Source organism: Phyllostomus hastatus, unplaced genomic scaffold (assembly GCF_019186645.2).
Source record: "Phyllostomus hastatus isolate PE091 unplaced genomic scaffold, TTU_PhHast_1.1 phas_contig_150, whole genome shotgun sequence".
In the NCBI taxonomy this organism is placed as follows: Eukaryota; Metazoa; Chordata; class Mammalia; order Chiroptera; family Phyllostomidae; genus Phyllostomus; species Phyllostomus hastatus.
The window spans coordinates 34,029,824-34,043,992 of record NW_025333611.1 but is presented as its reverse complement, the minus strand read 5'-3'; the positions used below and the strand labels follow the sequence as shown (position 1 = coordinate 34,043,992).

The window sequence follows — 14,169 nt, the reverse complement described above, 5'->3', positions numbered from 1 at the left end:
AAAAGCATCAAGAAGGGTTCTTGAGATATCAGAACTATTCAGTGTCCTGACGGTTGTGGTAGAGGGATGAGCCAGCGCACACAGGTGATACAATTACATAGAACTCAATATGCACACATGCAATACAGATGTGTACAAGTAAAACTGGGGAAATCTGAATAAGATTGAGGAACTATATCAGTGTCTGTGTCCTGGATGATGTAATATAGCAGGTCCCCTAATTGTTACAGTGTTTTTGAGATGCGTAGGAACTTAACTCTTGTCTATATCAAGTAGTCTATGGTAAATTTGATTTTTTTTAATATATATATTTTATTGATTATGCTATTATAGTTGTCCCATTTTCCCCTCTTCACTCCCCTCCACCCTGTACACCCTCTCCCACCCATATCCCCCCCTTTAGTCATGTCCATGTGTCATACTTATAATTTCTTTAGCTTCTACATTCCCCATACTATTCTTACCCTCCCCCTATCTATTTTCAACCTACATTCTATGCTACTTATTCTCTGTACCTATTCCCCCTCTCTCCTCCTCCCAGTCCCCTGTTGGTAACCCTCCATGTATTCTCCATTTCTGTGGTTCTGTTCCTGTTCTAGTTGTTTGCTTAGTTTCTTTTGGTTTTGCTTTAGGTTTGGTTGTTAATTGTGAGTTTGCTGTCATTTTACATGTTTTTTCTTTATCTTCTTTTCTTAGATAAGTCCCTTTAACATTTCATAAAATAAGGGCTTGATGATGATGAACTCCTTTAACTTGACCTTATCTGAGAAACACTTGATCTGCCCTTCCATGCTAAATGAGAGCTTTGCTGGATAGAGCAATCTGGGATGTAGGTCCTTGTCTTTCATGACTTGGAATATTTCTTTCCAGCCCCTTCTTGCCTGTAAGGTCTCTTGAGAAATCAGCTAACAGTCCGATGGGAACTCCTTTGTCGGTTACTGCCCCCTTATCTCTTGCTGCTTCTAGGATTCTCTCCTTCATTTTTACCTTGGCTAATGTAATTATGATGTGCCTTGGTGTGTTTCTTCTTGGGTCCAACTTCTTTGGGGCTCTCTGAGCTTCCTGGATTTCTTGGAAGTCTATTTCCTTTGCCAGATTTGGGGAGTTCTCCTCCTTTATTATTTGTTCAAATATGTGCTCAATCTGTTGCTTTTCCTCTTCCCCTTCTGGTACCCCTATAATTCAGATGTTGGAACGTTTAAAGATGTCCTAGAGGTTCCTAAGCTTCTCCTCGTTTTTTGAATTCTTATTTCTTCATTCTTTCCTGCTTGGTTGTTTTTTTCTTCCTTCTGCTCCACTCTATTGTTTTGAGTCCCAGTTTCCTTCCCTTCACTATTGGTTCTCCGTGCATCTTCCTTCATCTCTTTCATGGTAATCTGCATTTTTTCATGTAATTTGCGCCCAAAATCAACCAATTCTGTGAGCTTCCTGATCACCAGTGTTTTGAACTGTGCATCTGATAGATTGGCTATCTCTTGGTCACTCAAAAGGATGAGTCCTGGGGGACTGATCTGTTCTTCTGTTGGAGACATGTCTCTCTCTCTCTCTCCTTTTTTTTTTTTCTGGTCTGGTCACTCTTGTTACGGTGAGGGGCGGAGCCTTAGGTGTTCACCTGGGCTGGACACCCCAGTTGCTAGATTGTGACATTGTATGTGGGGGTGGGGGCAGGGGCGGGTGGAAACAGTGGCGATAGCTCCGTTCTCCTGGGATCTCAGTCCCTTCTCTGGGATCCTGGGTTGCGCGCTCTGCCCTGGTCCACAATGCCGCCTCACTGGGTCCGCCAGCCGCCACTTGCATACTCAGGGCCCACCGCTGCGTCCCAGAAGGCTTACACACTCCCGGTTGCCTTATGCGCCCAGTCCCCCCCGCCCCCCCGCCCCCATCTCCGCGTCGCAACCTATGCACGCTCCTCCTCTCAGCCCCTCCTACTGGTCTGGATGAACGGGTCTACTTCAACTTCTTGGCTGTCCAACTCCGACTTCCATTCAGATAAATTCTCTGTCAGTTCTGGGTGTTATTCTGACTCTAAATTGTTGTTCTAATCTTGGTTGTGCGTGGAGGTACGGTGCGTCCACCTATGCCCCCATCTTGCCGGAAGTCCTAAATTTGATTTATGTCATTTCACTTAAAGTTGCAGAATCTATCCATGACTTTAAGTGAGAATTTACTTTGTATTTTTCCAAAATGTTACTAAAAGAAAACAGTTTTCTAGTCACAATAACTCTGACACCAGGTGTGTGCATTTTTTTTTCATACCAAGTGAGTCTCCAATTCTGGGCACCTGGGTGGCCTATAATTTAATTAGGTTCTAACACTAACTGTCCAGAATTAGCATAGACTCCACAGATTAAGGGCTCAATCCACGAGACTGCCTCCTACTTCCAATACCAATTGTAAGGTCCAGGTTGTGTCATCTATACTTCCAACCAAATGACTGTAAGCCAGTCATTCCCACAACCCCTTCCTAGGGTTCAGTAGTTTGTTATAGAAGCTCATAGCACTCAGGGGAACACTATTACCAGGTTATTATAAAGAGTACAACTCAGAAGCAGCCAAAAGGAAGAGATGCATAGGGCAAGATATGGGAAAGGGGTGTGGCCCTCTTCCTGCACCTCCTGCACCAACCTGCAAGCTCTCTGAACCTCATCATTTAGGGGTTTTATGGAAGTTCCATTATGTAAACATGATTGATTATATTATTGGCCATTGGTGATTGAACTGAATATTCAGCTTCTTCCCAGAGTTGGGGGAAAAGGTACTGAAAATTCCTACTCTATAATCCACAGTTGATTCCTTTGATAACCAGTTCCCATCCTCCAGGAGACAGCGCCTTAGAATAAACTCAGGTGTGGTTGAAAAGAATTTACAACGAACAACAAAAGACACTCCTCTTGCCTCTGTCACTCAGAAATTCTTAAGAGTTTTAGGATCTCTGTGTCAGGGAACAAGGGGCAAAACCAAATATGTATTTCTTATTATATTACAATATCACAGTTACTACTTGAGGAAACTGGGCAAAGACTGTGAGAGATTTTGCTGTATTCCTTTTTTACAACTGTATGTGAATGTATAATTATTTCAATTTTTCAAAAATTAGCTGAAAACAAATTATGGTTTTTAAGGTCGTCTACAGCTACAAGCGGATCGCCATCAAGAAAACATTCGTGCTAGAGATTCATTAATTCAATCTTTGGCAACACAATTGGAATTGGATGGCTTTGAGCGTGGACCATTCAGTGAAAGACAGATTAAAAATTTTCACAAACTTGTGAGAGAGAGACAAGAAAAGGAAGAAGAAACTGCCCGCCAACTGATGGTAAATATTGTTATTTTCTTTTGTTCGTGTCAGGTTCTGTAGTTGAATTGTTTTAATCTTTGGATGGGCCTTATTTTGTCATATTTTTGGATCAGTGTTAGGATAGAATCCGCTAAAAGGTAGAAGAAACCTTTATGGAAGCAATCTTTTTAATGTATATAAGGCTAAAAATATGGAAGACAATGCAGACCTACATTTTTTTTTTGTTTTAAATACAATTTCTTTTTAAAGCTACTGGTGGTAAAGAAAAAGCTAGTTCGGACTTAATAATGATTATCTCTGGTTGATACTTTTTCATATTTTCCTTAATGTGCATGTAATACTTTTACAATGAAGAAATTTTTGCTTAATTAATTGTTTAATGAAAAAATTGTTAATACTCATTCTTATATGTATCTAGAATGACTTTGCAGAAAAAGAAACTCTGAAACAAAAACAGATAGATGAGATAAGGGATAAGAAAATTGGACTGGGAAGAATAATTGAGCTAAAATCAGAAATCCTCAGTAAGAAGCAGAATGAGCTGAAAAATGTGAAGTGTGAATTACAGCAATTGGAAGGATCTTCAGACAGGATTCTTGAACTGGACCAGGAGCTCACAAAAGCTGTAAGACGTAATATTTTAAAGTGTAAGACATTTAGAATCTTGCGTTTTGAAGTATCTGTTGTGAATCCTAAGATTATGGCATGTTAACTAAAATATCAATCTTGTCTAACAATCTCATGTAAAATGAATTCATCTAAATATCTTAATCACTTAGCTCTTTGGTTCTGGAACCCAGTGGATTTAAACTTAGAATCACTTAGGAAGCTTTTAGAAAATACTTATGCTTAGACCTTACTTCAGACCTCCCAAATCAAACTCTCTTGGAGCATGGAAATGGACATTCAAACCAAAACTAGGTTATTCTTATGAATATGTTGGTTAAGAATCACTTAAGTTAAAAAAAACAAGTACTTCTTTTCCTCTAGGTTCAATAATACACTGCAGATTTTATAAGATTTTTGCCATGTTACCACGTTTTCTATGGTGGAAACATTCTTAGCCCATCTATTTTCATGAATTTTTAAATTTTCTTCCTTGTTTCTAATCTGTTCCCTCTTGTCTTCACCACTAAAGTAAGCATCCTAAAGCTTGGCAGATTCCCCTCTCAGATCCCATTTTGATCATTTAAATAAATACTCCTTTTTGCTCCCTAACTTAACATCTAGTATACGTTTTTATCAGTGTAGCCTTTCATCACAGTGTTATATTGTGATGGGGAGGCATTGGTCAGAGCCAGCATGACTCTATTTTTATAGCCTCTCCGTGCCAGGCAGTGCAGAGCGCTACATGGGTGCTTGATAAATACTCATCTGTTGACTGGAGAGTCAGGAAACTATATATTAATACTTAAACACATTTCTCTTAATTTTTCCCTAATTCTCATTCTGTCCCGCCCTCCCCATACCCTTCGACCCTTCCAGATTTATTTACTAATTCTCTAGTATTACAATATAGTAAGGTAACTTTATGATTTTCCTTAAAAATCTTATTCATACTTATGTTGTTTTTTGTGTATTAGATAAAAGCAAATTAATATTTTGACCATTTGGAGTAAGTTGATTTCTAATACACTTTGTCATTGTCTTAACACAAATTATATAAACCTGTGCATTTGTTTGAATTACTGATAAGGAACATGAACTTAGCAAGGCTGAGAAAAACAGCAATGTAGAAACTCTAAAAACAGAAGTAACAAGTCTTCAAAATGAGAAAGCAGATCTAGACAGGATTGTGCGTAAATTGGACCAAGAGATGGAGCAGCTGAACCATCATACAACAACACGTACCCAGTTGGAGATGCTGACCAAAGACAAAGTATGACCTTTCTTTTTCTTCTAATTGTACTTTCCCATATGGTAAATAGCTTACCTTACATTCATAATTGGGGCTAAGTGAGCTTAATACTCTACAAAATAGACTTTCAGGCTTAAAAACTATTTTCTAATTACAAAAAATTAATGCAGAAGTGTTGCATACAGAAGTGTATAGAAGTGTAACAAGTAAATGTGTACATTGCTAATTTTTACATCTCATACAGAAATTTTAATTTTTATATCATCAGACTTGTTACTCTTTTCTCTTATGGTTTAGAATAGTCATCTCCACTCTAAGACTTTAAGAAATTGTATCTTTTCTTCCTGCATTTTTAGTAGTTTTAAGCCTAGAACTTTAATCAACCTAAAATTTATTTTTGTTCTTGATATAATGTGGAAATAGTGAACTTTTTTTAAAACATTTTCTTTCTATAGGCTGACAAAGATGAACAAATCAGAAAAATAAAATCTAGGCATAGTGATGAATTAAATTCATTGTTAGGGTATTTTCCTAACAAAAAGCAGCTTGAAGACTGGCTTCATAGTAAATCAAAAGAAATTAATCAGACCAGGGACAGGCTTGCCAAATTGAAGTAAGTAATAGAAATGTAATAGAAATCTCTTATTTCATGCTTTCATTTTTAATTGTTCCAAAATCATTTATTGTCATGAAATGGTATGTCTTGTTAATTAACTTTGGTTCTCCTGTATTTTACAAAGTAAGTAAAATGGTTAAAGGGTAGTAATTTGGGGGCTTCTTGTTCCTTGAAAGTTTATAGAATTAAGTGAGAGGATTAAACTCTTAAAATTCTTTGTAAAAAGTGAGACCTGAGACTGTAAAACACCTAGAAGGAAACATAGGAGAAGAGCTTTATTATATTGAAATTGGCACTCATTTCTCAGATATGACAACAAAAGCCCAGTCAGTGAAAGCAAAATAGACCAGTAGGGCTACATCTCACGTCTACACAACAAAAGAAACAGTAAACAGGGGGAAAGACAGCCCCCTGTGGAAGGGGAGACAGTATTTGCAAACCATGTATCTGATAAGGGGTTAATATCCAGAATATATAAAGAACTCCTACAACTCAACAATAAAAAAACTGGATTTTTTTTTTAATGAGCAACGGACTTGAGTAGATATTTTTCCATAAAAGATATACAAATGGGCAAAGAGCATGTGAAAAGATACTCAGCATCACTAATCATCTAGGAGATGCAAATCAAAGCATTTCACTTCATACCAGTTAGGATGGCCACTGTCAAAACCAGAAAGCAGCCAAGTGTTAGTGAGAATGTTGAGAAACTGGAACCCCTGTGCACTGTTAGTGGGAATGAAAAGTGGTGCAGCTGCTGTAGACCACAATGGGAAGTGTCGAGATGAAGTACATGTGCACTCACACACATTTATCCGAAACAGATTTCTCAAAAGAATGTCTGTCCTACCTGTGTGTGGTCCCCTCTGATACACGGGTATTCTGTTCTGTTTCGTTTTGTTAAAATTTGCCGAGATGTTCATTAAATTGATTGTATGACTTGCCTTATAACCTGCAAATTAAAAAATTCCGATCTATGTGGACAGGGAGGTTGGCTAGGATGAAATTTAAGAGTTGGAGTGGAGATAAATTGTACTAGTGAGCAAAGTCTTTGAATGAAAAGGAATGAATGATCAAGACGTAAGTAGATGACAACAACGAGGAGGGGACATAGGAAAAGTTTGCAGGAAGTAAGGAAGTGATTGTGAAGAGACTCCAAGGGGATTAGGAGGATGTTTTCCCTTCTTCTCTTCCTCCAGGCGACCCAGCAAGCACATTCCCCTTGCTGGGGCTCTTACCCTGAATTACAAGACCATGCACCCTCAGAAACCAGGCAGAACCCTGCCTGCACTAGACGTTTCTCTGGGAGCAGGCCCGTGACCACTGATGGCAAGCAAGTCCATGTCCAAGGGAGAAAGTTCAGAATTGTTGCCAGAATTTCTTTTCTTTTTTTTTTAATATATTTTATTGATGATACTATTACAGTTGTCCCATTACCCCCCCTTCATTCCCCTCCACCCTGCACACCCTCTACCACCCACATTCCCCCCCTTTAGTTCATGTCCATGTGTCATAAGTTCTTTAGCTTCTACATTTCCCATACTGTTTTTGCCCTCCCCCTGTCTATTTTCTACCTACCATCTATGCTACTTATTCTCCGTACCTTTTCCCCCTCTCTTCTCCTCCTACTCCCCTGTTGATAACCCTCCATGTGATCTCCATTTCCGTGGTTCTGTTCCTGTTCTAGTTGTTTGCTTAGTTTCTTTTTGTTTTTGTTTTAGGTGTAGTTGTTAATAATTATGAGTTTGCTGTCATTTTACTATACATGTTTTCTATCTTTTTCTTAGATAAGTCCCTTTAACAGTTCACACAATAAGGGCTTGATGATGATGAACTCCTTTAACTTGACCTTATCTGGGAAGCACTTTATCTGCCCTTCCATTCTAAATGAAAGCTTTGCTAGATAGAGCAATCTGGGATGTAGGTCCTTGCTTTTCATGACTTGGAATACTTCTTTGCAGCCCCTCTTGCCTGTAAGGTCTCTCTTGAGAAATCAGCTGACAGTCCGATGGGAACTCCTTTGTAGGTTACTGTCTCCTTATCTCTTGCTGCTTCTAGGATTCTCTCCTTCATTTTTACCTTGGCTGATGTAATTATGATGTGCCTTGGTGTGTTCCTTCTTGGGTCCAATTTCTTTGGGACTCTCTGAGCTTCCTGGACTTCCTGGAAGTCTATTTCCTTTTCCAGATTTGGGAAGTTCCCCTTTATTATTTGTTGAAATAACTTTTCCACTTACTGCTCTTCCTCTTCTCCTTCTGGCACCCCTATAATTCAGATGTTGGAACATTTAAAGATGTCCTGGAGGTTTCTAAGCCTCTCCTAATTTTTTTTGAATTCTTACGTTTTCATTCTTTTCTGATTTTTTTCTTCCTTCTGGTGTACTCCATTGATATGAGACCCAGCTTCCATTCCATCACTATTGGTTCCCTCTGCATTTTTCTTCATTTCACTTATTGTAGCCTTCATTTTTTCATCTAATTTGCAACCAAAATCAACCAATTCTGTGAGCATCCTGATCACCAGTGCTTTGAACTGTGCATCTGATAGGTTGTCTGTCTCTCAGTTGCTTAAAAATACTGGTTGTGGGGCTTACAATTCTGTTTGAGCCATCTTTTTTTTTTTCCTTTGGTCCAGTCGCGCCTGTTACATATGAGGGGCAGAGCCTTAGGTGTTCACCAGGGCAGGTCAGCCCAGTGGCTGGGTTGTGACCCTGTATATGGGGGACGGGGTCTGAGAGGGAACAATGGCACTTGCTCCACTCTCCATCGGACCTCAGTCCCTTCTGCTGCTTCCCGCAAGAAAACTGGGCCCCTCTGATGCCAATTCCCATGTGGGTGAGCTTGTGCACCTTGTGGGACTTTCCAACGACCTCTCCTGTGAGGCAGGGAGTCTCTCCCTGCGCCTCAACATGCACGGGTGTTTTCAATCAGTGCCCCAAAGCTCTGTTTCCCAGTGCTGGGATTCTGGGGTGTGCACAGTGCCTTGCTTCACAGTCGCCGCCTCGCTGTGTCTGCTGGTTGCCACCCCTTGGCCCGGGGTCTGCCAGCTGCCCTTTGCACACCCAGGGTCCACCCGCTGTGGTCTTGCGTGCCCTGTATACCTTATGCGCCTGGTCCCAATGCTTTCTGCTCTCTTGCGCTGAGACCCTCTCTCGGCTGCCGGACTCCACCCCTCCTACCAGTCTGGATGAATGTGTCTATTTTAACTCCTTGGTTGTACGACTTCCATAAAGCTCAGTTTTCTGTCAGTTCTGGTTGTTATTCTGTTTCTAAATTGTTGTTGTCCCTATCTTGGTTGTGTGAGGAGGCACAGTGTGCCTATCTATTCCTCCATCTTGGCCGGAAGTCCTGTTGCCAGAATTTCTAAATGAAGTACTTGGGGACAGCAAACCTTATAATATTTGTTGGCCGAATTTGTCTTATATCTACCTACTCAAACTTTTCAGACTCATTTCTCATGTTTTAAAATTGTCCATATTTATTATTTTTATAGCAAGGAACTAGCTTCAGCTGAGCAAAATAAAAATCATATAAATAATGAGCTAAAAAGGAAGGAAGAGCAGTTGTCCAATTATGAAGACAAGCTGTTTGATGTTTGTGGTAGCCAGGATTTTGAAAGTGATTTAGACAAACTTAAAGAAGAAATTGAAAAATCTTCAAAACAACGAGGTAGGTTACACCTGCTTTACGTTATCAAGGCACTATGACACTTAGGAATTTTCATTGACAGGTGACTAAGGATGGGAGATTTAAAAACTTGGTTATGGTGCCAATGGCTTAAGTTTTAGTCCTGGTTCTAGAACTTAACTTGCTGTGTAACTTTGTGCAAATTATTGAAACCTTCCTGTACTTCAAATTTATCATCCGAGGACGTAATTATCTATCATTTAGGCTGTTACAGAGGAGGAAATGAGATTACAGATATAAAAATCTTAGAACACTTTCTGGCACATAATTAGCTCTAAAATGTTACACTTTTTGTGTGTTATCAGAAAATAATTTATATAAATCTGAAGATATTGTGGTAGCCAGGATTTTGAAAGTGATTTAGATAGGCTTAAAGAAGAAATTTAAAAAATTGGAAAAATATTTAAATATCAGAGAATTTAAAAAATTCATAATGTGTTTATAAAGCAAGAATAATAATCATATATTGAAGAGGTTGTAACCATATTGGCAAAACTGTATTTTATTTTCTCCTCTCTGGAAATATATTTATTTTCTTAAAATAGCCATGCTGGCTGGAGCCACAGCAGTTTACTCCCAATTCATTACTCAGCTAACGGATGAAAACCAGTCCTGCTGCCCCGTCTGTCAGAGAGTTTTTCAGACAGAAGCTGAATTACAAGAAGTCATCAGTGATTTACAGTCTAAACTGCGGCTGGCTCCAGATAAACTCAAGTCAACAGAATCAGAGCTAAAGAAAAAAGAAAAGCGGCGAGACGAAATGCTGGGGCTTGTGCCCATGAGGTGAGGCTGGGCCTTCTCCGTCACTGTGCGTGTAGCAGCAGCAGCAGCAGCAGCGCTGCAGGGGTACTGGCCCAGTGCCTGGCACATGGCGGCCACTCACAGCACGTCCTGAGGATAGAGGCAGGATGCTGAACTAGTGTGCCCTGTCTCGTGTTGTTTATATGACAAGAAACAGTTCTCTTGTTTCCTTTTTTGTTTTTTTCTAAAGGTACATTTGCTTCTTAATCTAGTCACAAGGCAGACAGATATAGTTGTGCTTATGTGTGAGTATGTTTAATTCCTTGGACTTGGCTTGAGGGCAGAAATTTTGACAGATTTAGAACTGTTTGCTGATAAGTAACTTTCTACACACAGCAAAAGATTTAAAGTACTGAAAAGCTCTCCCAGGAGGCAGATTTTAAGCTGTATTATGTCTTTCCCACTTTCAAAAAGAAGGAATCGTAGATGATTTCTGTTCTTTATTTTTCCACGTGCTTGTGCAAGAAATTCAGATGATGGTCTGCTTATAAATCAAGTCAAATCAGAAAGTGTGTCATGATTGCCGGGGTGTCTCACAGACAGAGCTGGTCACAGAGACCAGTAAGACATGATGTCCCAAAAAAGGAGACATGCTTTCAGAATTAGATATTTAGGAAGCTGGGCTTAAAATAAAAGGGTTTAATTCATTCAAACAAATGCACTATTTTAGAAGAGAGAAGCCAGTGGATTACAGAACGAGAATAGGGTTTTGAGAACAAGATGGGAGGGGGTATGTAAACCACAGGGAAGAAAGCTGGTTCATTCAACTCAGTTTCGAAAAGGAAGGAGAGAGAGAAATGAGAACAGTGTGTGTAAAGGGATGGAGAGAATGACCAGTGCTGCGATAGAAATGTATCTAGAGTAGGTGAGTTGTTTGTGAGGACTAATTCCCACAAATTGGGAAGATAGGACTGTACTGTGTTCAGGTCTGGTTACAGCTCTCTCTGATTGTGATGAGGAGCCGTTCTGAGGGATTTGATCAACAGTGTATTTTAGGAAGAGTAATCTAGAGTTAACATATTGTATGGAGGAGAGAGAGAAAAACTGTGGAAGCAGGAAAACTGAAAGGATCTGTTATCCTGGAAAACCAGAGAGGAGTTTCAGGAAAAGCAGGAAAGGTCTAAGAACATGTGCTTTATGTTTACCAGCCTCCGGATGGTCCCCATGTTCCCTGCCTCCTGGTGTTCACAGGCGTGTATAGGCTTCCCTCACCTTCGAGGACTGGTCTGTGTAACTGATAAAATATGACAGCAGTGATAGCACGTCCCTTCCAGGATTAGGTCCTGTGGGGCACTCAAGCTTCCTGCTCCCCTTTTCTCTCTCATGGATCTGGGGGAAGCCAGTGGTCATAGTATGTGACAAGCCCTGTGGAGGGACCCACTTGGCCTTTGACAACCATTTGGAAACAGCTTTTCTAGCAGTCAGGCCTTGAGGTGGCTGCAGCCCTGGCCATCAGCTTAACTGCAGCTTCAACAAGAAACCCAAATCAGTGCCCAGAGAGCTGCTCCAGATTCTCATATCTGTGAGAAATAAGTGCTGTTGTCTTAAGCTGCCAAGTTTTGAGCTATTTTGTTATGTGGCAAAAGATAGCTATACAATCATGAACAGTGAAACCAGATTATTGCAGACTACAGAGAGAACATGACATGGAGACAGAAGCAGTAGTTTATGAATAAAAAGGAAAAGGAATGAAACAGTATCTTGAAAAGCAAAAAATCAAGGTAAAATTTAAGGTTGGCAGAAAGTGTATGTCAAGGAAATAGAAGCTTAGTTCTGTGTCATACTGATGTATTGTAAACAGCAGAAATCAACACTGTATTGTATTTCGGGACCCTTGCCATCGGGGGTAGGTGCCTGATGCCTGCCTTACTCACTGTTGTAGTTTCCTAATTCTTTGTGTATTGTAACTTTGGTAACTATTTGCTGAATGAATGAGAACTGCAGTATCTGCTCTACTTTATTGCTGTGTAACAAACCTCCTCAAACTTATAATGACGATGATGACTTTTCATGGTTCAGTGGAATGATTGGGCTTAACCAGATAGTTCTGTCTTGGGGCCTTTCATGCAGTTTCAGTTAGACATTGGCTGCCGTTATCTTCAGGTTCTCCCGGGCTTGGTGTTCAAGATGGCTCACTACAGGGCCAGTGGTGATGCCGACTGCCGGCTGGGAGCCCAGCTGGGGCTGTCAAAACAGAATGCCTTCGCGTGGCTTCCACATGTGTCATGGCTTTTGGCAGTATATAGTGGCCAGGTTACCAAAGGAGGTGTCCTAGCAGCAAGTATTCCAAGAGACTGGAAAGAGAAGCTTTCCAGTGAGTCCATTAAGGACTGAGCCCGAAAATGGGCACAGTGTTACTTCTGCCATTTCTGTTGGTCAAGGTAGTCACAGAGCCTGCCGAGATTTAGCAAGTTGACACAGACTGCGCCTCTCAATGCAGGGAGTGGGATAGTATTTGTGGGCAACTTTTTTTTTCTTTATTGGAGAGAAAGAAACATTGATTTCTTGTCCCACATATTTTTATTTATGCATTCAGTGGTTGACTCTTGTACCGACTGGGGATCACCCTGCAATCGTGCCATATTGGGACGACGCAGGGCTGCAGCCAACCCAGTATACGCGACACCCCAGGATCTGGAGTGGCATCTGTGTGCTGTTCTGGTCGCTGCACATAAAATAACCTGAAGCTAAAAATTAAACATGTAGTCTGTTAGGTGCCGATAGTACTATGGAGAACAATATAGCAGGGTGTATGGGAATATCCAAGGGGTGTTAGGAGGGGAGCAGCTGGTGAAAGTGGCTTCTGAGCGGAGACTTTAGTGAAGTGAGGGAGCCTGCCATGCAGTTGTCCAGGAGAAGAGCATTCCAGACAGCACAGAATCCACGAGCGTGTTTGACCTGAACGCCAGGGGAGAAAGTGGTTGAAGATGAGTCTTAGAAAGGTAGTAAGGAGCCAGATTTTGGTTATTCTCTTTGAGGAAAAGAATACTTTTAATTTAAAGCCCCAAACATATAAACACTTAATATAGGAGCACCATCATGAGTAAAATGTCAGATGAAAATATACCTGTTTTTTTTTAATCCTCACCCAAGGATATGTTTATTGATTTTAGAAAGAGTGGAAGTTGGGGGAGAGAGAAATATCAATGTGAAAGAGAAACATCAATCAGTTGCCTCCTGTACATGCCCTAACTAGGGATTGAACCCATAACCTAGGTATGTGCTCTGACTAGGAATCAAACCTACAACCTTCTTGTGTACGGGACAACACTCCAACCAACTGAGCCACCTGACCAGGGCTGAAAACATATCTTTATCATTTTGCTTAGTACTGACTCAGTTTCATGTATTATAGCACCTCATTTAAATAAAAGCTCAACTAATATTTTCCCCGTTTCTCCAAAAGGTATTTTTAATACCATGTCTGTGTTGGTCTTTTTTACATATAATCCCTTTGGAAAAGAAATGCCGTCACAAAAATAGATAAATTGAGTGTTTTGAAAAATTTTAAAAATAAAACAGAACTCTAATAGATCTCAGTAGCCCATTCTCTCAGGAAATATCTTGACTTTTTCTTAGAGTACTTAATTTTAAGCATCTTGGGTAATCATCAAAGGCACCACAGCCACAGCAATGAAGGGTTTTTGTGTACATATAAAACAGAGTGAGCCTGTGAATGGGTGCCTGCTGTTCTCCACAACACACCCCCAGTCGAGTGGATGTTTGATGGTCATTTGACTATCATAGCTGTGTCTCTTTTTAGGTACTGGGCACATAATTTAAAATCAACTTGTGCCCTGGCTGGTGTAGCTCAGTGGATTGAGTGCTGACCTGTGAACCAAAAGGTCGCAGGTTTGGTTCCCAGTTAGGTCACATGCCTGGGTTGCGGGCCAGGTCCCTAGCAGGGGGT

The 14,169-nt window shown here is 40.4% G+C and overlaps 1 protein-coding gene across 4 annotated transcripts in view; it reads left to right on the top strand.

The window, feature by feature from the left end:
* The window catches only part of RAD50 (RAD50 double strand break repair protein), a 76,672-nt gene that overhangs the window by 29,222 nt on the left and 33,281 nt on the right, over window positions 1–14,169 (top strand). For all 4 annotated transcript variants that reach the window (XR_006784181.1, XM_045825593.1, XM_045825602.1 and 1 more), the window contains 6 exons: window positions 3,123–3,316; window positions 3,717–3,923; window positions 4,995–5,177; window positions 5,612–5,769; window positions 9,265–9,440; window positions 10,004–10,241. Coding sequence is in view for 3 of the 4 variants with exons in the window: in XM_045825593.1 (XP_045681549.1) it covers window positions 3,123–3,316; window positions 3,717–3,923; window positions 4,995–5,177; window positions 5,612–5,769; window positions 9,265–9,440; window positions 10,004–10,241 (1,156 nt within the window). In the remaining variant the exon portion in view is untranslated. The remainder of the gene's footprint in view (window positions 1–3,122; window positions 3,317–3,716; window positions 3,924–4,994; window positions 5,178–5,611; window positions 5,770–9,264; window positions 9,441–10,003; window positions 10,242–14,169) is intronic.